The sequence below is a fragment of the Corylus avellana genome, chromosome 5 (assembly GCF_965113065.1).
Source record: "Corylus avellana chromosome 5, dhCorAvel1.hap1.2, whole genome shotgun sequence".
NCBI lineage: Eukaryota > Viridiplantae > Streptophyta > Magnoliopsida > Fagales > Betulaceae > Corylus > Corylus avellana.
Window position 1 is genome coordinate 26704024 of NC_142494.1, and position 24998 is coordinate 26729021.

At 36.3% G+C, this 24998-nt stretch overlaps 3 protein-coding genes across 3 annotated transcripts; all 3 read right to left on the reverse strand.

The window, feature by feature from the left end:
- Positions 1–542: 542 nt before the first annotated feature.
- LOC132182710 (large ribosomal subunit protein eL8y) lies at positions 543–4106 on the reverse strand. The gene is made up of 7 exons (XM_059596029.2): positions 3948–4106; positions 3287–3334; positions 2954–3155; positions 2522–2691; positions 1755–1883; positions 1536–1628; positions 543–989 (listed from the first exon to the last, which is right to left on the reverse strand). The coding sequence occupies exons 1-7, from the start codon at positions 3948–3950 to the stop codon at positions 858–860; spliced, it is 777 nt and encodes a 258-aa protein (XP_059452012.1). The 5' UTR covers positions 3951–4106; the 3' UTR covers positions 543–857.
- A 1227-nt stretch (positions 4107–5333) lies between these two features.
- Positions 5334–7093, reverse strand: LOC132180927 (uncharacterized). The gene is made up of 2 exons (XM_059593925.2): positions 6680–7093; positions 5334–6583 (listed from the first exon to the last, which is right to left on the reverse strand). The coding sequence occupies exons 1-2, from the start codon at positions 6840–6842 to the stop codon at positions 5589–5591; spliced, it is 1158 nt and encodes a 385-aa protein (XP_059449908.2). The 5' UTR covers positions 6843–7093; the 3' UTR covers positions 5334–5588.
- A 3709-nt stretch (positions 7094–10802) lies between these two features.
- AUG5 (HAUS augmin-like complex subunit) lies at positions 10803–23182 on the reverse strand. The gene is made up of 10 exons (XM_059595450.2): positions 22426–23182; positions 21450–21989; positions 19286–19427; positions 18626–18784; positions 18021–18230; positions 17296–17481; positions 15578–15737; positions 13882–14077; positions 13342–13474; positions 10803–11464 (listed from the first exon to the last, which is right to left on the reverse strand). The coding sequence occupies exons 1-10, from the start codon at positions 22938–22940 to the stop codon at positions 11336–11338; spliced, it is 2370 nt and encodes a 789-aa protein (XP_059451433.2). The 5' UTR covers positions 22941–23182; the 3' UTR covers positions 10803–11335.
- Positions 23183–24998: the final 1816 nt, after the last annotated feature.

Consider the following 24998-nt stretch of genomic DNA (forward strand, 5'->3'; position numbering starts at 1 on the left):
AGGCGGTGGCAGGGAATTTCTTTCTTTTTGGGCTTATACTCCAACCACAAAAAAAAAGTAGGGTTTTTTCTTTTCTTGCAAGTAAAAGTGATTCTTGGGTGGAATTCCGATGTTGTTTTTCTTTTCTTTTGGAACCTTTTATTAACCTTTTGTAAAGTCATGTAGGAACCAAAAGAGCCAAGTGGTCATGGTTGCAGGTTTTCCCATTATGCTATGAAGAACAAAAATACGGCACCACATCTTCTCGGCTCAAGAGTCAAAGAGTTTCGTTTGTTACAAAATGACCTCCCTCCAAGGGAACCATAACCAAACAACATCCCATGACATGATCTTCAATATATTCTCTTTTGAACGAACTCGCCCTCCAAAAATTATATGATTCCTTTGCAGCAAAATATGATACACAGCAGCCCCCAAAGCAACCTTGCATTTTACAACTCTCAACCCTTTTTCTCTTAGTATTTTCACTCCCAAAACTAGAATACTTTTTCAATCATTTTCAAAGAAACCCCACATACATACACTTCCTGTTATGCAAGCGATGATTGACAAACCTCATTATTGGATGGAGATATCATGTCTTATACATTACCTTTGGACGGATACACACCATATATAATGTCTACAGATCATCTACTCAAGGCTGTAAAAATCTCCTTTCTCCAACCAAACAAACAATAATAATTTAACCAAGATTTAGCTAAACAATTAGTACAAAACTTATCGGAAATGACACATAAAACAATGAACACACCAAAAAAAAAAAAAAAGTGAAAACATGCAAAGATCGTCTTGATAGTTGATATTGTTTTCTTTCCCAGGGTCAAATCATCATTCTGCTCGTTAAGCGTCCAAGCTTAAGACAATCTTTGTGCAGCCTCTTTGGCAAGCAGTTTCTCCTTTGCTTTGGTCTTGGCCTGGGATTTGGTACCCATGATGCCACCTCCCCATTTCTTTCGATATTCATCATACTTGTCATTAAAGTTAGCCTGGTATTTATAAGAAAAATGAAAATTAGCCTGGTATTTATAAGAAAAATGAAAAGATGAGAGAGATTTTACGCAACAATCATTACATTACTAATAATAAATGAAATGATGCAAGAGACGGGGGATCAATCCTATTAGATATGAGTAATGTTCGAAACCACATTTTTATTTACTATCCAACATAATAACGTGACAATGCCAATCAGCCCATGTTTTTTTTTATAAAAAAAAAAAAAAAAAACTAAGGGCTGGTTAACGTTGTCACGTCAACGGGTTAGGATAGTAGAGGAATTAAAATGTGGTTTCTGACATTACTTATTAGATAAAGGTCAGCAAGATGAGTAATTTGAGAACTTGCAGTATTCGCTAATCACATAACTCACATAAAATCACTACCTTATTAACCAATAAAGTATGATACTTTGTCCTTGAAAGTAGTGAAACTTTCTCTAAAATTGTTTCATACGGTCTAGTTTCCCAAAGCCTAGAGGAAAAGAGAAGAATAAAATAAAATCTGTCTTGCCACCATTCATCATAGACTATTACCTTTACTGCCTCCAAAATCTTACTAAATTCCAATTTATCTTCATTCTTCACGGATGTAAGGCACAAAGCTGCAGCTGTCTTCTTATGTACAATCTGTTTAAGAAGAGATATCATAAGCCAGCCATAGATAGAGTCAGTGATTCAAACCTGCATAACTGAGACAATTTACTTTATATGAGAAATAATAATTGCATTGAAGAAAAAGAGTAGAAAAATCACCGCTCCAAGCCGAGACTTGCCCTTCACAATTGCATAAGGGACCTCCATTTTCCGGCACAAGGCAGGCAACCAAACAACAAGCTCAATTGGGTCAACATCATGAGCAATAACCACCAACTGGGCCTTGTTCTACATGGATTAAATTTTTTTTTTTTTTTTTTCAGAAGAATGTACAACCTATTGAAGAATGAAGTTGACTAATACACTAGCATGCAAATGCTGGCAATCCAAGCTGAAATTACATAGTGGTAACATGAGGGATCCAACAAAATGGTGAAAGATGAATCTTATAGGAGTAAAGGGAGGAATCAATGATTAGAAACCAGATAGGTATCCATCAAGCATATGGGTCGTCATTGAAAAAGGGGCAAAGAAAGATAAAGATTAAGGAGTAATGCTACACACACTCCCTCTTCCTCACACCCATTTTCACACACGCTTAGGTGGTTTTTAACACCATCATTGAATTTGGAACAGATCTTTATTGGATTTTAATCTAACGGTGATTTTAAAAGCCACCTAAGGGTGAGTGGAAAGGGGTATGGAGAAGTGTGAGTGTGTTTAGCATTACTCAAGATTAAAAGTAATGAACAGAATTCCATTTTTCCAAGACATCTTAAAGAATTGCTGTATCCCACAAAACCCATCTAGCCGCAGAGGTCAATATGAAAAGCTTAAAGCCAAAGAGACTCATCATGCACTATAATCTATGAAGCTAGCTAAAAATTAAATAATAAAGAACACAACAGCCAATTACTTAAAAATACCTGCTCAATGAGGTATGTAACATGATTAAGGCCATACTTAACAACAATGGGTTTCTTTGCCTCCACACTCTTCCCCTCGGCTTCAGCTTGTGCTCTTTTTAGAAGTCTTTCCTTCTTAGCAGCTTTGTCCTCAGGTCTATATTTGAGCAACAACTTAAAAAGGTTTGTAGCTGTGCAACATAGAATGCCAAAGAAGTTGAATATCCGGCTCCAGAAATACTTGCTTTAATACAACATAATACCATGTAAACTCATATACCATGACACTGACAAGTCTATAGAAGTTACTCATACAACACTCACATCCCATTTTATTGTAGTTACTCATATAACACTCGCATGCCATTTTTATTTGTACCAAAATTGCACCATTTTTCACATGGCTACCATAATATATTGAGCCAAAATAAGAAAGTGCTCTAAAACCAATACCAAGGTTCTTGTCAAGCGCTTTTGTGAACTGGTTTATAGCAGGAGGGACTTTCAAGCGTTGCTTCAAGATCCTCCTTTTCCTCTGAATACGAACAACATGTGGCCATTTGACAAATCTTGTCAAATCTCTCTTTGGTGGTAATGCACCACCAACGCCGAATTGCTTCGACCGCTTCTCAAACAAAGGGTTCACAACCTTTTCCTGTAATTTCCAGTGTTAATTAATGGAAAAGCAGAGAAACTTATATTCAATAAAAGATAGTCACATCCAAGTCCTCTAAACAGGAGAATTTCTTAACACTTGAAGAGAGAGAGAGAGAGAGAGTTACTTACAGGTTTCTTCTTTGCTGCTATTGGGGCTTTCCCACCTCTTTTGGGAGCCTATGAAAATTATAAACAAAAGTCAAAAAAAAAAAAAAAAAAGAGTAAACAACAAATGACCTTGATGGAAACAGTTGTACTGTTCCAATAAACACAAAGTACACATACTTACTCCTTTAGTCTCGTTACAATTTCAGTTTGAGTAAGCAAATGAGAGAAGCAAACCTCCACTCATCACGAGACAAATCATCACAAATTTTCAGTCATAGCATACATCTGGTTCTCCCAAAACAACTACCCCACTAAAGATATGCCTATAATTTTCCTTCAATATTGAATCAAAGAGAGGCCCACCCAAGTATTTGATACTCTCCAAGCTAAGCTAACCCTTTGCAAATCTGATGACTGAAGCCTATGGAAAAGACCAACTTCCAACAACCCATTTTGTAAATTTTCGATGACAAGTAAATGAAAGTGAATACAGAGCTCTGCATGTGTAACTTCAACAATTCATTATGTATAAAAGTGATAATAATCCCCCGATTTTGCTTGATTGTTAAGCATGCTTGCATCCCAATAATTTCAATGATATTAGGTACATGAATCTTCTGGAATTTTAAGGGGACAACAATGGGCATAAACTTATATGTCACTCAAAAAAGAATAATATTACCATGGTGGTGCCTGACTGCAAAGCCTAGTTGGTACGTTGACGGAGGCCGAGAAAGGGAAGGGAGAAGGCTCTGACAATTTTCTCCGTCGCGATGCTAAGCCCTTAAAGTTCTATTTTGCGATAAGCACTTGTAACTTTTACTTATTACAAGTTCGATCTTTTAATGCGCTAGTACGCCTATGCCTAAGCGCATCAGCGCATGCTTTCGTGTTTTGCAAAACCGGCCTCCAATTTTTTCCTTTTTGTTTTTGCGTTATTGGAAAACGCTCGGGATTTTTGGAAATTTCGGAATTTCCTGAGCTCGGTGACTGTGGGTTGGGATTACGATTTTGTAAGAATAATTTGTGTTTTTAAAAGATATTGTAAAAAATAAGGTGTTTGGCATTATGATTTAAAAAATACTAAATTTAAAATAGAAAAAAAAAAAATCTGCAATTTCCCTAAGTAGTTCAATGGGTGCTTATTTAAAAAAGCGTGAATTTAAACCAAAATTAAAATTTCACATGATAAATATTTAATAAAAAATTACTTTTTAATATGTTTTACTAAACACTTTTGCGATTTTAAAAAGTAGCGATTTCAAAAACATAATATTTAAGAACGCAATTTTTAAAATCACACTTATTAAAACCGCAGTCTCAAACAGACCCTAATTTTTTGAAAAAAATGTTGCAAAACCGGCCTCCAATTTATTCTTGAAGGTTTAACTTTGAACTACCAATATATTCATACAAGTAAAGAGGTGATTAACTTTGCTAAGAAGCATGTTGTGATAATCCTTTCAAATTCTAGAAGTCCTATCATCTAAATTGAAAGTCGAGTTAAAACATTATAACAAGAGCAATAATTTGGGGTGGTAAAATGTAATAAATTCTCATAAATGAAACCAAAATGCATTGGATTCTCATTCAATCACAATCTCTGTTATGGGCAGCTATAGTTATGGGCAGGTCATTGATGATGCCAAAGTAGTCTTGAAGGGCGCTGGGAGGTGTGCTATATAAAGAGAGAATCAACTATGGCTGTACACAAACTAGCGAAGGAGGTAGCAAAAAATTTTTTAAACAAGGTTTGGCTTGGGAAAACTCCTAATTATATTTTTGATTTAGTCAATTTAGAGCATTTAGCTCTTGTTATGTAGAGCTCCAGCTTTGATACTCTTTTGAATGATATCAGATTTTCTTCCAAAAAAAAAAAAAAAATCACAATTTCTGCTTAAAAACCGTCTAAAATTACATTAATATAAAGAATTGAATAATAATATAAGGAGGACTAAATTTCTTGTCATCCTAAATGTGATGTGTAATTTAAAATTATTATTCAATTTGAGATTATCATTATTAAATTTTAATTTATCGGTAATTTTGACGCAAAGACTGTGATGTCTGAAACCTTAGCTTTATTCCAATATTACATTATTTTAGTCTCCCACAATTAACCTAGTCACTCACAATACACATACTACGTGCGCTTAGAACAAAAACAAAAGAGAAAAAAGGTACACTACAAGCTAGTCCACAAACATCCAACTCCATTGTTCTGGCAGTTCCACAAACATCTTAGAATTTACATTAAAAAAAAAAAATCACCAACATTGGAAAGGTATTATTTGAGAGTTGTAGATGGGTAGATTCGGATTAGTTAAGGAGGAGTATGCTTTGAAGAAGGTGGTGGGGATGGAAATATTGGAGGGAAAGGGAATGGGAGAGATGGTGTTGGTGTTGGTGGTGGTGGGGAATGGGGGAATGGGAATATTGGAGGGAAAGGGAATGGCAGAAGTGGAGGTGGTGGTGATGGTGATGGAGTTAAACCTGGTATTGGTGGGATAGGAATCAATGGTGCTGGTGGTGGAGTTAAACCTGGTATTGGTGGGATAGGAATCAACGGTGCTGGTGGTGGAGTTAAACCTGGTATTGGGGGGAAAGGAATCAATGGTGCTGGCGGAGGCTGAAATGGGTTAGGCAAAAGTGGAGGTGGCTGGAATGGGTTCGGGATAAGAGGAGGTGGCTGGAAGGGATTTGGTATAACAGGTGGCAGAAGTGGTGGAAAGAAAAGGTCCGGGTTGGCTTCCTTTTTATCTTGTGAGGGTTTAGCAGGTTTTGAATTTGTAGTCTTTTCAGGAGTAGGTGGAAATGGAAGTCCTGGAAGTGGTGGGAGTGGTGGGAGTTGTGGCAATGGTGGAAGCCCAGGCAGTCCAGGAAGAGGGGGAAGGAAGAAATGATTTGTGGTGGGGGGAAGATCTGGGACTGCTGAGTCTTGAATTGGAGGTAGAATTGCTGAACCATCGGTTGGAGGAATTGAGAGTTCCTTGGAATCTTGAATGCTTGGTTTTTGGTTACAGAGGTTTGGCTGCTTTAGAGGCTTGAAGGTGAAAAACCCAGCTGAGAATATGTGAGTCCCTTGCTTTCTTGACTTGAGATGGAGAGAAGATGAAGTTGCTGTTGAGGCCACAGCACAATAAGGCTCGCTGCTGCTGATTAATGTGACAGAACATCCCTCAATTTTCTTCACATGTTTGCTTATTGAGAAAGGCAAATGGACTTTGAATTCTCCATGTTTATCTGTTTTCACTTCTTTCCTAAAACTCTGTCTTGAAGCACTCCCATGATCTTTGCATTCTACAGCAACAGTTGCACCTGCACTCAATTATTTCTCCACAAAGTTATTAAAAATATCCCAAAACTTGCCTTAATATATATATATATATTGATGATGAAGTTATTGAAATGAACCTGAAATGAAGTGGCTGGTCTTTGAGAAATCCTCTTGGAAACATGTGTCACAGTAGACAGTGCCAACAACAACTGCAGATGGAAGCTTCTTCTCAGGCCTAGCCTCTGAAGGGCTATTAAATGCGAGACAGAGCAGAAAGAATATAACTAAAAACACAGACATTCTATATATCGATCTAAACCTTCTAAGAGAGAAGAAGCATAATAAATTTAGGAGCTTTTCTACTTTTATATATAACCTCAGCAACAAAGCCTCTTTATGTCATTCATGCAAAAACCAGTCAACCACAAACTAGAAGCAGTAACGTAGAGAAGAGGCAAGCAGGAGATGGGAGAGTTAGATATAAAGTGAGGCCTATAGTTGGTGATTCTTGCTTTGATTACATAAAATTTATTGAAGTTTGTTCTTTTGTTGGTGCAAAAAATGCCAATGGGGTATAGTTGGGTCACTGTTGGTTCACGAGACATGTATAGAGTAGCCACAAACTTCACGAGTCTCAAAAACAGCGACTGATGACAAGTAGTTTGGGGAAACGTGTGTTTGTTGGGATTATGCCATTCACATTGAAACTGGCTAGGGAGGCACTAAACGACATTCAGAATTATGCGGAATCACTTGTAGCTTTCACTTCATTTCATAGTACTAAAGATGACACTCATGTGATCTCAATAAGCTCGAACCTTCTACAAGCTAGGCTCTTGGTGTTTTTTAGGCCTTTTTAGGTTGGGACTCAGTGGGCAGGGATCCCCTGACATGGGATCCCTTCTTTTATTTCTATACCCCTTTTTTTTCTTTCTTTTTTGGCGGTATGGGATTGGAATCTTCATTGTTATCATCCAAATTACTAGTAATTTGAGCAGACTTTTTACTGTCTGTCATGGACTCTTCTGTTATTTTTTCTTGTTCCATTTTGTTTGCAAAAATTAAGAATAATAGGGTGTCCGAATCCGGGACTCAGTAAGCTTGTGAACTATTCAAACCCTTTCAACTACTTTAGCATCTAAGCCCAGGCTTTTGTGATGAATTAATTAGCAGAGAGCTAGATGGCTCAGGTTGTTCCTAACACCAGCTAACCGCAAGGCTACAAGGCACTTTGCATAGGGGCTAAAACAGTTTTTTTTTTTTTTTTTTTTTTTTTTTTTTTTAAGGCAATTGTATCCTTCACACGTGACAAGATTTAATAGTCTTTAAATCAGTATTTATTAAAATAAAAATAAAAATTAAAAAAAATAATAATAATAACTACTAGACCATGTCACATTAGCTTTATAAAAAATCTGCTAGACATTTGTGTGATACATAACAATTAACATTACTTTTCCCGAAATTCATATTAATTTTGTGTACACGAGAAGAAAAGGCCCGACAAGGAATTTCAATCCAGGCAACCAAATTGATTGGGTTTCATCAACATTTTCATCACAAAGTTCAACTAAATCATGTGATTGACATCAATGCCAAGCAGCCCATCCATATCAGTTTACAGCCGAGTGATTAAACTCCAAGATGCTTACTTGGTCTAAAAGTTATTCCACATAGTAAAAGTAGCGCAAGCATTCTGTTGATACAACGACTACGTACATCGAACCCCCGATATAGAAAACTTATAAAAAGTACAATGATTAGAGTGGCATGTCGGGAGTGACAATAAAACCTTATCCAATGCTTAAATTGATAAGGATGAAATCAAGAAGATATATGAACAAAATGTAAGTAATGTAAGCAAGAATGGTGAGAGATCGCTTGGTAGCTTGCATGCTTGTGATGTAAATGTTTTACCCTTACAGATGTTTTTGTCTTTAGTTGGCAAGCGGGTTTAATAAGGCAAGTATCGAAAGTCAAGGTGACTAATACAAAAGTGGTACGTCTTCATAATTTAATTCTCTTCAGATGATGCCTCTAACAAATCGTTTATTTTATGAGTGGGTTCGAAGCAAACAAGGCACAAAAGTGTCAAATTATTTCCATTGAAGAAGTGCTTCCAACTAATCATTTTCTCTTATAGAGCAAGTTCGTAAACTGGTAATATCATTCCTTTTAGAATTATTACCATTTGGGGTGTGTACAAGGAGGAGGCGAGTTTGGGCCATAGATCTGGGTTGAATTGTTGAAGCTACCTTTGGGCGAATGGGCCCTCAGCTAAGCCCACAAGGCCCTTGATATTTGGGTAGTCCACATTCTATCTTAGAAAACAAAACAAAACAAAACAAAACAAAAAACAAAAAAGAAGAAGAAAGAAGAGAGTTGGGATTGATTCCTATGCTCAGACGATCACACATAACAACAAAGAAGCAAAATAGTAGCCTATCTATGACAAATTTATCTCTTGGCATTACTTGTTTCATGTCATTTTCTCTTATAATTTTTAAAAAGAAAATTTTATACGAAAATAAATACCAGGGGCCGACTCGATTAAAGGTTGTAAAAATCTTGAGATTTGTGCCTATTATAGCATTTTCATTTGGCTAGCTAAATGTTATTTTGAATAGTCGAAATGCTAAAATGAGAACAAAATAAGTTGCATCTAATTCAATAATTTAGAAAAACATCTGATAAGCTCTTACAACGCTCACGAATTTTGGTGAGCATCGTAAGAGGGCAGCCACCAAATTAGGTGAGCATTGTGAGCTCTACAAGCTCACCAATACTAAAAAAGGAGCAAAAAGAGTTGGATGACAATAGATTAACATATATCCTCTGAAAATTTCAGAAATATTACAAAATCATTTACTTATGTGCCGATAACAAAAAAGAAAAAGAAAAGAGACATATTAAAGAAACTTTAAAAGGGAAGGTTTTGTGTAATTCTAAAATAACAGTACCTCTTCATCACGGGTTTCAAAAGGCATGCCAATTAGGTCACGTCTGGTATTCACGGACGAGTTTAGACGTATTCAACAATTAGGGATTCCATGTCTCCTTGTTGAATATCCCAATCAATCTTCTTTCAATGTTCCTTGATAGTGATAGGTACAAAATTGATGTTAACATATGAAAATTGACCTTGATATTTTGTCTATGGTTATTGGTCCATAACACAGCTGCACATGTTAACATGCCCAAAAATCACAATCGGAAAAGTAAAATAATATCGCTGGGTAACTTTTTAAAAATGCTTTTTTATTTTCAAAACCAAAAACATTTTTTTTCACAAAATCATTAACAAACTATTTGATGCATGTTGTAACGCATGCTCCAAACCCTAGCTGGCATGGCACAGCCATTGTACTTCCATGTGGAAAATTGGAGGCTTCAATAAGATTAACTGATTAAAAAAATGAGTTCAGAAACGGAGGCGCATAAATACAAGAGACCCTATATTTTCTATCGGACGGCTATAAAGGCTAGTTAGGTTTAGTAGATAATTTTGTATTTCTTGCCAAAAGAAAAAGGGACAAAGGTAATAACATGAAATTATGAAAGAAGTTTTCTTGTCCAAATATGTGAAGATTAGCAATTTGGGCAATAAATGGAAGAGAGTTCTTATGAATGAGCAGGTCTGGGATAACTTATCTACTTGTTAGAACAAGTAAGCTCCATAAAAACTCACATTTATTGTTTAAATTGTTAGCAATTCAAACAATCAATTATTGAAAATTTAAATCCTCTATTTTCAGCATGTAGCAAACTTGTAAATTTAAATCCTCTTTTCAGTATGTAGCAAACTTGTAAGAAAACAGTACCATTGTGTTTATGATAGCTAGTTATTTTCTAAGGAGCTTAAACGCGTGCACAAGTTCCGTGAAATAGTTTGAAATGGAAAAGATTTATTTTCCCATGTAAATTGTTTTCTTGCGTTTAATGTGTATACAGTGTCACATCATTAAAAACTTTTAAACATCATTGTAACGTGCTCACCGTGTGGTAATATGTAATTATGTAAACATGACCAATTCTAACTTATGCCCACATGATTTAACACCAGATACGTACCAAAATACAAAAGATACTTTAAGCATGAATTAGTTAAATACTTCGAAATGCTCAGTTAAAAGTCCAATAATCTGAAAGACGTGGGAATCTTCATCTCAATCATCTCCTGTTCCAGTTCCAGTGATCAATTAGAGTAAATTCTTCACTCGTGTGCCAGTTTTTGCAGCCTTAAGTTTGTTCTAATTTGATGTCAATGTGCAACAATTTATTAAGAATAAATCAACCGGATACAACATTATGACACAAACTCAAACAAAGTTCTGTCCTTAATGATCCTGAACAGTGCACCTTCCACTTCAATTATAACCATGTAAGACTTAAATTACAAACACAAAATGACTACAATTGAATCACATGGCACTAATCAAACCCCAAAAGGGCAAAAAAAAAAAAAAAAAAACCCACCGAAAACCCAAGAACTCTAAATACCCTATGATACAAAAACATCTTCCTGAGGAAGAACCATTCTGTACAAAGCTAATAGGGGAAAGGATAAAATACTGGTCTGGCCGTATATCAAGCTACAAACAAAATAAAAGCCCCAACTGCCATCTCCCCCAAATTAAACCACATGTAAAAGGATGTATACCCGGCGCTGCACACTGCTTCCAACAGGCTAACCAGCACTGCACACTGCTTCCAACATGCTGCAGTTCAATGTAGTTTTCCGTGTTGGCGTGAAATTGGGGGAAGAAAAAACATAGGCAAAAGAGAGATTTCATTCACAAGAGCTCCTTATCATAAAATGCAAGAAGCTGCTTCACATGATTATGCCAAGCAGCAACACTTTGCCCATCAACTGTAACCCAGTCAACAACGGTTGACGCTGGCTGCTCCCACCACTCATCAAGCTGCAATGTCATGCCAGAACACAAGGATTTAAAGAAAAAAAAAATCCAAAATAAGGAACAAAATCAAAAAGAAAAGAGTCAAGAACACTAATATACACCACCATCTGCAACTGGAATATAAATAATATTTTATTTTCAGTAGTTACTCATGCACACATATGCGATTGACTACGCGACATTACCCTCCACCCCTTGTATATGGAGGGAGGAGATCCCACTTGGCCTAAAGACCATTGACATGGAATACTAGTTTTGCCCATCACTTGCAAATAAGTTACAAATAAAGCTGTTTTTGCCCAGAGAGAAAGGTGTCAAGCTCCAACAAGCATGATTACCTGAAACCTAGACTCAAGAATGATGAACTGGCATGTTGGAGTTAAACATATAGCTTCAAAAGTCATACAATTCAAAGTGCTTGAGGAAGAGATAACTGCTTTTAAGGGACTCAAGAAAAGAAGGTTCTAACACTTCTTAGTGGTAGGTAAATATGAGAAAAGTCTTCTAACTGATTTACAAGTACGAACATGAATGTTAAAAATTGAATTCAAGAAATATCCAATTTTGAATTAAGCATTATTTTTTTGCCTCCCATAAGCATTTGAAGAACAGCCATTTAACTTCCTTCTTACATATTACCTATCACCCTAAAATTCCCCAGAAAACAGGATTGGGATAATGGAAAAATAAGATTCCAATAACGCAATCAAACAAATCCCAAGGAAAAGCAGTCAGATAGTGTTTAGACAGCATGTCTAGAGTTTTGAATCTCCATAAATGACTCTTAACTGGCTCCATTACTGTATCAAAAAACTGCAACTAATTGTGCCATGCAAAGAAGGACAAACAAAGCAATTTAAAAACTGAAAACCATACATCATTTATTCCAAATTCAGAGTGCTTGATAACAAAACCAAACAATTGTTAAGTTCCATGCTGTCCCCAGATGAAAACTCTTGTTAGTTTTACCCACAGTGTTGGAAAGCACACATGTTTTTTGAGTCAATATTTTTAAAGGTAATTTGTAAAAGGGATCCATTTAGATTATAGGGGCTCAAATTCTAGTAAAATAATTCAGAATACTCACATACCTATACTGTTGGAAATGTAAAAAACAACAGTGAGCTCCACAAGATAAAAGCCAAAATCTTGGTTTAGGGAGCAAGGACAAGGAGATGAAAGCCCATATTTTGTCTAAAACTTTTTGACTAATCACGCCTATATCCTTTTTGTCAACAACCAAGAATATGTTACTTGAGAGTTTATCAGGAATAGTTGTACCAATGTATCTACTGCGCCACCCAACCCAAAATTTTTATATCAGAGCTAATATAGTTGTGAACATGCATAAAACCATTTATGGCATGCCCTTTCTCAACTAATAAACACGAGGGGGTTTCTCCGATGGTGTCCTCTCCGGGTGCTTGTTGGTTCGACGGGCTTGTTTTATCTTCAGCGCAGTATTGGTTGGTGGTGGTTTCTCTGGGTGTTTCTTGGTCTAATGGGGTGGGAGTTTGATGGGGGAGACCGCTTGATGGGGTGCAGTTTTGTCAGCAGTTCGGTGGGTCAATCTGTTGTTTGTTGTTGCGGGGGAAGGAGATGGAGTTTTTTCTGCAGGGGTCATGGGTTTTAGTGGGTTTGGGTTGTGTTGTTGGGTGTCTTGTAGTTTGGTGGGTTCTAACATGTGGGGGGGTTTCGCTTGGGGTCCTTTTTGGGCTTTTGTGGGGGGTTTTTTTGTTTTTGTTTTTGTTTTTTTTTTTTTTTCTTTTTCTAGGTGGTCTTTTTGTAAACTTCCTGTGTACGGGTGCCTTAGGTATTATGAACATATAAGCAGTGTTTACTACCGATGATTTAACTTCTAGTGATGGTAGTTTACTCACCAAACCCTCAACGTATTTACAATCTTCCAAGGACTTTTGAGCATTCAAAACTGCAGTCTTAAGTTCAGGCAACCATTTCTCCACGACTGTCTTTTCTTGTTCAGCAGCCAAATTCAAACAATAACTTGTTGTCCTGCAAGATGTAGTCAATGGATATTAACAAAGAGACAGAGGCAAAGAAAATCACAGATAATGCAATGCATATGTGACCATACTTAGTCGAATTGCTCAATCATATAGAACAATTTCCAAGATAGCACAAGAGCTGTGTAGACAGGTCCAGGTAGAACTTAGAAGATCAAGGAAAGGCAAAGAATTTTAAATAAATAGGCCTTAACTGCATCTCTCAAAAGATACAGATCACAGAGACAAAAAAAAAAAAAAATTGAAACAAAGCCAGACTGGTAAAAGACCTTGCCAGGTCATTGGTGGTTCAAACAATATTCAAGTTCATTGAGAAGACTAATTTCAATGAGGGAGAAACTGCCAGCTAAAGCAAAAAAGAAACTTTTCTCAGCAAGAAGACATTTTCAGCTTCACCTGTCATATTCTTGTTGAGCACGGTAAGCATGGTTCAACAATGCATGACCACTTTCAACAAGTTCTTGCCGTATATGAACCAAATTTATTGCCTTTGCCAACTCCTCCAACACACTAGCCTCAGAACCACGAAGTTTCAAACAGAATTCAAGGGACTCCAACACTGATGCTAAACTAGCATCTGAACCCTCCAAACCTGATTATCAAGTAAAAGTTATCAGTTGATCATAAACCATGATTTGGATCAGAAATGGACAGAGAGCCATCAAGTGGGCATTTAAAGCCCTAAAAATAATCTAAAGCAAAGAAGTTGAAAACCTCTAAACAAAGCAGTCCCACACCCTTTTTTTCTAAGTAAAAGTAATTTATTAAAAAGCTCAGAAGGCACAACCCAAGTGCACATGAAATATACAAGAGATCCACCTAACTAGAAGAAGAAAAAGGTAAAGAAAAACACAAAAACTAGAAATATTTGAGGCAATTGTCCAAAGGTAAAATGTCTTTAGAAAAAAATCCTTTAGATTCCCATCGTCTGTTCACAGTCTTCAAAACATTGATCCATTCTTTCCTTCCAAATACACCACACAAGGCCCAATAGAACCAACTTCCAAAAAGCAACATCCCCAAAACCTACCACATTGACCTTTGCAACCAACTTCCTTTTAATACCAATACTACATTTAACAAAAAAAAAAAAAGTAACAACAAAAAATTCCCTAAGACTTAGAACTGTAGATCAGACCACATGAACCATATGTGCTTCTTTTATACTATTTCATAAGAACTCTTATGGAGAATCCAAGAATTTCCAAAACCTGGGAGTTCAATGTTGTTTAATTTTTCTTATGCACATCCTAGAAAAAGAAGTACGTGAAACAACTTAACATTTGACATATTCGGCACCCATTTTGTGCTGAGTGCATGTAAATCTGTGGGCACAGATGAGTATTAAGGGCTACACTGTGTCAGACAAAGTTAATTTACCCTTGGTAAAACCAGCACTAAGTCATTGGCTCTTATTATGTACTGATCCAAGCCATGTTCTACCTTACATATACTAGACAATTAAGAATATGACAGCAGCATGTGTGGTATGAGTGTCTTGTCACATATAAATGTACAAGTTTGCATGCATGTTTGTCTTTGTTGCATTAGTGTTAAATCCCCACTTACCCCAAAAGTTTAATGTCATAGGAAATTATTGATTTAATCATCTAATTAATATTCTAACACTTTCCTTCACATGTGGGCTCAAACTTCCCCTTAATAAGTGAAATGTTTAATTGAAATGGGAAGTGAATGGCAGAGACAAAGTTCGAACTCAAAATCTTTGCTCTAATACTATGTTAAATCACCAATTATCTCAAAAGCTTAAGCTGATTGAAAATTGTTGATTTAATAATTTAATTAATATTTTAACAATTAGTTATTAAGATTGGTTACTATACATCCTTGAGATACTAGAAGCAACTAAAGTTGGCGGGTCAAGTTGGTTTACCTAGTGTATATCCCACCCATTCGTGAAAAAAGCAAAATTAGTACATAGTTAGCGAACAAAAAAAATATAAGCAAGTAGTTTTTATTTCCAAACTAGGACTCCTTGATATTTTAGTTTTAAGGAAAGATTTCTATGAATGGAGGAAAGAGGCAACTGGTACTTTTGTGCAAAACATGATGTTGATGGCCAAAAACTCACCAGCAGGATATTGAAGTGCAGAAGAAACACGGCATATTGATGGAATTGCAGATAGATCCCTGGCACCAGCTTTTGCAGTTAATAAAGCAGCATTCTTTTCTGCGGAAGCAACAGCTTCAGGTCCAGTGGATCCATTAGCACCCATAGACTCTAAGAGTGCCTGATGCAAAATTATTGAAAAAATAAGCCAAAAATAAGTCCAAGAATTTATGGATGCAAGCTGTTACAGAGAAAAAAATTCATGATCTCAAAAGCATAAAAGATTTGAACCCAAAAAATATGCAGTCACACACAGGGTAAGTACATTAGGAAGTAGGGCTTTCCCATACAGAGATGTCATACAGGATATCATAGTGTCAACATCTATCTTATTAGTAGTCATCAGTAAATCCATTCACATAGGCCGTGACACCATTATCAACATCCAACTTGAATGTCAACATATCACATAATTAACAGAATTTCATACATGGTATTTGAACCAACTAAAACTAGGTAGGTGAGACACATTGAATAATAGGTTTCCAGACCTCCACAAGAAGCATGCAACTTGCTGCATTGCAGACAAATTTCAAAACATTAGTTCCACATATATCTCAAGAGGAGAATCCACGAAAATTGCAATTCTTGACTTGTCCTGTCATGTCATACTCGTACAGGGGCCACATTAAACCTTTACACATCATTCCAATTATCGGGTGCCACCCAATTCGGAATGGGGCTCCAAACTGGAACTCTTTAATTTAGTATTTAAACAGGTCCAGGAGTTCTGAGCAATAAATTCTTGTTGTGGAATGAATCCCACATCATTAAGATACAAGCTTGGTTATGGTTTTAGTACAAACTAGGCCACTCAACCAACTAGCTTAAACATTTAAGGCGGATATTTCCAACACGTTATGGATGCGGTTTGTTTATTATTGGACTCCACATGCTTGGTTCAATTGCATCTGTCACTATTTCATTAGGCTGGTTGAGCCCCTCTGGCTATGGTACTACTGGATTTATTCTGTTTTCGTTGGGCCAACACGTGAGCGGTGTTGAAGTATGAGTCCCTCATAGGTTTGGTGTGAGCTTGGTTATGAAATTATGTACTGGTTGGACCTCTCGACCAACTACCAACTATCTTAAGCTTTAGGGTTGCAACTTTTGATATGAACTTAAGAGTGAAGCAGCACTAGCAATCACAGGCACTATGGCAGCATTGAGAACATAGATAGCACCAGACACATTCACAAGTAAAGGTACAAGAATGAACAAATCTTAGTAATCCTTAATACACACCCCCCCCCCCCCCCCCCCTCCCCCCCAAAAAAAAAAAAGAGAAAAAAGAGGAGGATCGTAGGAGCAACTTCAAATTGTGGTTATAAATGCCAATGGTAGTCATCTGTAATGAAATCATCATCAGATTCTGAAATGGCACCCCTAATCAACAAAAAGTAGATGTCGGGTATCCATGCTCACAATAAGAATTGCATTCAAATTTACCTCAAGTCATTGAGTGCTAGCTAGCTCATAGTACTTCCTCCTCTCATAAGAAAAGGATGGAGAGTGGAGTCAATTCAAGACCCACTGGATGCACAAGTAATATACCAATAAAAAGAAAGCAAAACAAAACAATCAAACCAACAATTACCAAAATCTAAGACTGCAAACAAACTTGGGATAAATAGTTAACTAACCCAAACAACAACTTGTTCTATCATAGTTTCACAAACCTGTGGGGTTGATGGAAGCATGTAGAGGCTATTATCAGGACTTCGATAGAAAGCAGAAACTTCTTTATCAACAAGATCTTTTGCACTATTTGAAATGTCCACAACGAGTGCGCATGCTGGAATTATAGTGCTTGATGCATACTCCCTTGCGGCTAATGGCTGCTGGTTCCAAAACGCAGCGGCATCCTACAAGATTGTTGAATCACCTTAGAATTATCTATGACAAAACAAATTGTTTACTTATGCTGCTCAACTTAAAGAAAACAACAGCCATAAATGCTAAGTTCCACCCATATTCTACTTTTACCACATAACTATATCACAAAGGCATACATAAATGATTGGCTGCCTAAGATACTACACATTTTGGATACCGTTTCTTGGAAAGCTTGCACTATCCCTTCTCACTTCCAACTATAATTTTACCTACAGATCCATAACTGAAGATGGGGGCTATTGGCCATTTTTACACCAGTTATTGTGAAAAGTGAAAGTGTGCTTCCATTTAATCACAAATTTGAGCTCAAATTAGTAGGTCTAATTACAGCATAAATTGTATTTGATGGCTTCATTTAAAAAAATTCACAAATTTGAATGTTTAAGTGCTATTTAAAATTAAACTAAACCCTCCAATTTTCATCAGACAACAAAACATGCCCTATGAATGCCTCTACATAGAACTAATTAACAGGTTTTACAAGAAGATTAAAGTTGAGATATCTTACCATGTTAGCCTTTAATAGAGCAGTATATATGGTCTCCAGTTCAGATCTACGAGCATCAAACTCTTCAATCTTCTTCCATTTTTTTTTCAAAGAATCTTCAGCTTCTTTCCTCTCCGCACATAATTTATTCAAGCGCTGTATTTCAGCCATTAGAGTATTCAAGCTCGCCTTCAACCCAGCAACTTCTCGTTCCTTTGTCCAAACATCCAACTGCACCAACACACCAAGAAATAATAAAAAATGCGGTCCAATGATCAACCACTTCCCCAAGGGGAGAAATATAACTTGAAAATCAGATACTATCAATATCTACTCTTGAGAAGAGTGACTGATTTAGAGAGATTTAATTCAAGTTTGTAGAGTGTGAAAAAAATGAAATATTAAATGGGGAAGCAACGCAGATTGTATTTTATCTAGGATATAATCGTAGAGAAAGAATACATGTGACTGACCCTGATTACCTTAATTAGTTGAGTTAACCAAAATAAAATATTTTAAACAAACAACGAATAAGAACAAAGACACAAGCGAAAAATCTCCAACCATAGCATTGTTCCACCCAGATTATTGTTAAACTGAAATACATAAGATGCACAAAGACTTGCCTCGAATTGCCTAAGACTGCCGACAGTCTGTGATGCACCTCCAACAACTGCATCACTACTTCCAAGCAAACGTTTTACAAGTTTTTGACTCAAGTCCCTAGCTTCAGCAGCTTTATTCAGTGCATCTTCAGTAGCCAAAAATTGTTGAACATGAGCTTTCTGTGAACAAGATAAAATACCATAATCAATTAAACACCTTCCCAATGACATCAACTGAGCATAAATCAGAAAATGGGGGGGGGGGGGGGGGGGGGGGGGGAATGAAGAAGAAGCAGAAAGTAGAGTGCAAAGTCTAATCAAAGCACTTTAAGAAAATGTACGAGTCTGGTTCTAAAACCAGCTTAAACCCATTTTCGTTGACATGTATGAGATTGAGGGCTTTCATTTGGGATGAAGAAAAACAAGGAAGAAAAGAAGAGAGAGAGAGAGAGAGCAATGCACTTGACAAGATCATATAGAGAAACATTACTTATCAAAAAAAAAAAAAAAAAAAAAGATCAGATAGAGAGACATAACTACTTGCAATATTAATAAAAGAACGAGTCAAGGTCCGAAGAGAGGAAAACAAAATAGTTTGCAGATCAAACGAACAATAAAGCTTTAATAAATTAACTATGCAGTAACTAACGAATAAAATTAAAATGAAAAACAAAAAGGTACCTGTCTTTCAAGAAGTTGATTTTGAGTTCCTCTAGAAGGTATATCTCCTCCAATCTTTCCATTACCATAAAGCTGATAGTGTAATGGTGAGTTCACATCAGGAGAAGAAACATCCATAACTGTGTTGTTCTCATACTTGTACCTATTCAGCAATCAAAATGTATTGGTCCATTAAAAGGTGTTTGCACATTGATTAAAGAGACCGAAACTTTACCAGTAGATGCTTAAAAAGTTAAAAAGCATTACACCAGCAAAAGGCCTCTTTGATATTAAAGATGAAACAAAAGGGAACAAATTTTACACATGGTATATGAAATCATTATAATGATTTTAAGCAATCAAAAGGGAAAAAAGATGAAACAAGTCAAAGCAAGGAGTAAATCATGCCAAAACAATACATACATGAGAGTATGTATCCTATTCATCAATATCAAAAATATGAAACAAAACGTTAAAGGAAAAAAATTTGTGTAACAAAATCCATCAAATTTGTGATACAACTCAACTAACTAATGAAAACTCGACAATTTAAGAGCCAAGAATGAAAACCATTTTTCAGTAATAATATGAACTTATTGGAAAAAAAATAAGAACTATATGCAAAAATGATGAGAAATCCTCTGGCAAAGAATGAAAAGCAATAAAACTATTGGAATAACCTGAAAACAAACATAGTTGACTAGAAAAAGAGTCCATGTCTGCCAAAAGAGAAACGAATGGAAACTACTACCTTTTAGGGAGGTTAAAAATAGGCACCAAGACCCATAAAGCAAATGCACCTCTCTTGGCTAACAGCCTGTGTCCAACTTTACCTACCTATTTACCAAAAAAATATTACATGTCCAATGAAGGACCTTTAACAAACGAACATACTTCAAAGGGTTGAGTTGACATAGATGCAAAAGAAATAACCCTTTTTTTTATTAATTGAAATACCATTAAACGCGTAAGCTGCCCTCAGGTATAAAAAAATCCTTTGAAATATCAAACCCAGATATACAACATCCCCATTCTTAAAGCTCTGCTCAAATCAATAGACAACTTTGATGCAGTGCCAAATTGGCAGCCATGACACAATTACATAGATGTTAAGGTGGCTAAGTAAGAAGACTAAGAGTTATTGGCTTGGAGTAGAAGACTTGTTATACAACTACCTATATTTATTAGAAATTTGTCATGTTCAAGTCTCTCTATATTTGGATGGTTGCCTACAATAGTTCTCTTTTTTCTAATTTTCTATAATTTTTGAATTTGTGTTTTTCTGCTACCTAGTTGGGTGTCTCTCTTTTTATACTCCCTATGTACTTGGGTTACGCCCCTTTACAGTTCTAAGAAGATTGAATTACTCATAAAAAAAAAAAAAATTATCTGTGAGACAATTTTGGTAGAGCATCGTTCCCTTTTCCTTCTTCCTCTCTTGGTTGTGGATTGTTGCTCTACCTTCCTCCTTCCTCTAATCCAACCCATTTCAAAATCATTCACATCTATTCTAGCAACCATCTAAGCTAATAGCATAAACTATGCTGACCCAGATTGGTATGTGAGAAGAAATAGTTGAGAAATGGCGGGAACAATTTTAAATATACTATCAAAATACTTAAAATTCTAGTTATAGTTCAATGATATGTAGAGTGCATCCTAGCTATCAAAACCTGCTCCAAGCATTGCTGTAAACGCGGGTGCTAAAAACTTAAATGTGATTGCTTACAGTAAAACATAAAAATCCCCATACAAGACCAAACCAAGCTTGATCATCTATTTAAAATCTTAAAGTTACTTTTCTCAAACAAGGTTTCATAGGAAATGAGCCAATAAATATATTTAATTTCTCGAACTCCAAACATTATAAATGATCACTCAAGAAGACCTCAAACAAATTATTTTCTAAAGTGAACTATTAAAATTGATGGTTCAAAAATAGGGCAAGCAACAACCTCATCAACAAACAGTGGTCTGATATTCAAACAAGTAGCACTAAGTAGAAGAACGATCTTGTCGGCAATCAGTGGTCCGAGATTCACACAAGTAGCACTAAGTAGAAGACTAGTAATAGACCCCTAGACCCCCAACTAAAAAACCATAGTCAAACATCAACAAAGTAGAACAAAGAGTGCGAAGATTCGTATGAACACAAATTGAAAACAATAAGAATGTAATTTTATACCTTAAAGTTTCTGCATCAGCTCTAACATCAATTTTCTCAATCTCTCTAGAAATTAGAGTTTTCAGCCTTAAAGTGTATGCAGTAATTGCTTGAAGCAACTGAGGAGGACTCTTCAAGCAATTTGCAATAACAGCTCTAACCTCGTCAGGTATTTCACCATCAAAATCAACACCTAGCTTGGCTGCTTCCAATTGAGGATTCAAATGAATACCACTTCCTTCATAAGCAGGAAAACAATTGCATATTTTTTCAATCATACGTGCTGCAAGAGATTCACATGCCTTTCGGATACTTCTCTCCCGGTTTGTTTCTATAAGAATCATGTCATCCGCAGATTTACTGTCCTTAACAGTTGAATACACAGCTTCCTTCTCACTGTCACCAAATCTTTTAATCACTTCATCTGAAGAGTCAAGACTTAATCTTTGAGCATCCCTTGCTTGATTAACATAGTAACAAAGACGTTTGTGATACTCTGCAAATATTTTTGCTGCTTCATCACACTGTTGGTCATAAGCCTTCAACATCACCTGCTTGTGCCTGCATTATGTGTAAGCAAATATAAGCTCTGTTGAATTGAGTTTAGTTAGCAAATTATTAAAACACACCATCAAAAAAAAAAGGTAACATGCGCTATATCGTTATTGGACTCATTTACAAAAGGCCTACGCAATTCAGTGTATGGTAATCACTGCTCATCTACTTCAACAAACTCCGTGCACTTTCTCACAACAAAGTTTACTTCTTCAAAACATAGTCATATCAGTGGTAACATAAACTTCGCATTCGCAATGCGTATAATAACCGCTTAACTAAAAAGAACCGACATCGTTCAAATGACACAATATTCCAAATTCGTTCCTCATCAAAACAACACAATTATTATTTCTTTGAACCAAAACACACTACAAATCACGCAAAAGTCAACAAACAGATAGAAGCAAAACATAGCCACTGATTTTCCAAACCCCCGAACCTGTAATTGGCACGCTCGTCGAGCATTCTCTTGCGCTCGGCCTCCTCCCTCGCAACCTCCAGCATCTTGGCCCTCAAATCCTTCCTCTGCCTCCTCACCACATTCCTCAACCTCTCCACCTCCTTCGCAGCCGCTTCCCTCTCCAGCAACGCTGCCTCCTTCCTCTCCACGACGCCCAATCCCTCCTCCGCCGCCGCGGCCTTCTCCTTCCTCCTCCCTCTACTCCTACCCTCCTCTTTGCCACCACCGCCGCTATCCCCACCGCTACCTCCCCCGTGGACCGTGATGTTCCTCCGAATGTTCTCCACCGTCTTCTCCGACTTCACCCGCGCGATCAGGAAATTCCAGACCGGGATCATGTTCCCTCGGCAAATCTTGCGGAGGGCGTCCGTCGAGGGCAGCTGAGACTTGCCGCTCGCCGCGCTGTACGGTCCCAAGGGCCTGTACCCCATCTCCTTCCGCAGCCACTCCAGTATGGCCTCCGGCTGGGCCGCCGAACCCGACGAGCTCTGCATTTCTGGCACCGAAAAAACTACCTAGGCTCGCACCGAATTGTGATAGTGAGGAACCGAGGCCTATGAGCTCTGCATTGTGTATAAACCCTAATTTCCCGATCCGAACTTGGTCTGCGGAGCTACTATAGTATTGAATCTCAGAGATCAGATACTGTGACGATGTGCAAAATCCAAAGCGTATTTGAATTTCTTAGGTGGCGTACTTGCTGTTAAAAGTTCAAATCGGAGGTTCCGCTATTGAATGTACCGCGTACATTGGTTCATTTAAGACACTATCTTCTACGGTTATTAGTACCCAACAAACAAAAAATAAATAAATATTCAGGTTAAAAGAAAATATGATTAAACCAATTGAAATTACTCATAAACAAATAAATAAATCGAGAAAAAAAAATGATATTATAAACCATGTTGTCTTTTGAACAAAACAAAAATTATATAACATAGAAAAATTGAAACCCTAATTTTGTACGTGTTTAAAAATGGTTCCTATAATTTAAAAAATAAAGAAGCACTCAATAACTTGTTATCACTTTAAAAGTCACTTGAATGTTTTTTCTAAATTACTAATGGGGTTTTTGCTAGTTCAGCAAATAGTCAAGTCACTCGCAACTACCTATTTTTCACATTTATTTTATACTAGCTGAAATGACGTGTTTAATTTAACTGACTTTTCATGTCAGCCACAATAATAAATAAAGAAAACAAAAAATTACTTAAAACACCTTGGTGAATATGTAGAGTAAAGTTACTCATAAAACAAATAGATAGAAATCGGATGCAACAAGCTACCCGTATTGCATACAATACTGACAATTCATTGCACTCGATCCGAATAAAAAATAAATATGTCATATCTATTATTCCCTATGAAATCATGATTATGTCAGTTTCCACCCACGATTATTCCATATTTATTATGACATAATTATAAATTCATGTGGAATAATAAATATGACTATGGAATATGTGTTCTTGATGTAGCATTGATTGGTGAATCAAGATTGACAAGATATATTGTCTGAATGAATGATGAGTGTTACTTTTGTTAAACACATTCAAACTCTTTACAAATTCTTGTTTCAGGCATCTTTTTTCTGCCCATTGATATGCCTTGTCATGACAATTGGAAATGCTGCTATTATGTTTGGTCTTTGACCCTCCACCTTCCCATTGTAATTGCCTGAGCTATTTTTCTATTTTGGTTAATTAATCTCTTTCACATATTATTTTTTTCTCTAATTGCAAAGCTCTAATAATGTGATACTATTTGTGCAGTACTGGTATTGTTGTTGTGTACATAGATTCGTTTTATCTATTGGGTGGTATTGTAAATAGTCTTTTAGTTTATGATGGGTTTCAACTTTTGGCATCTTTACTTTTTTTTTTTTTAATAATAACCCATCATCAATGGCTCTTGTGATGATCCATAAGGTTTTTTTTTATTTTAGGGATGGATTCAATAACTCACCAAGACACCTACTTCACCAATATTTTAAATGAAAGTGACTTTTTCTTAGAATCTGCAAATGAAATGCTTGAACACCACGAGCCTACACCTCAAGTTGAGGTTAAACCTATTGTTAAAAAACACAACGGGGTGGCAACTTCAACATTGATTTGATTGTGATCATTAGGTGCTCCATTATATTTTTAAATGTTAGACTACCTTATGTCCCAATAAATAAATAAAAAGAGAGCAGAAAACAAAATAAATAAAGATGAAATTAAAGCACAATGACTATTACAAATTGGCATAAACCTTCCAACAACAATGATCACGACATTTCTCCATCACAAGTTCATGGTGCTTTCAATGAGTCATTCATATTCGAAGTCTTCAGCTTCATTGTCAGTATGCTCATCTTCAATGATCATATTATATAAAATTATGCATGCCATCATAATGTTTTTGAGTGTTTCAAGGTGAAAATTTGTGTAGATCCATGCACTATTGCAAGGTGTGCTTAAAGCATTCCAAAGGGCAAAGGCATACTCCACACATTTCCTTGTTGACTCTTGTCTTTTACCAATATGTTTTCTCTTATTTCATTGTGG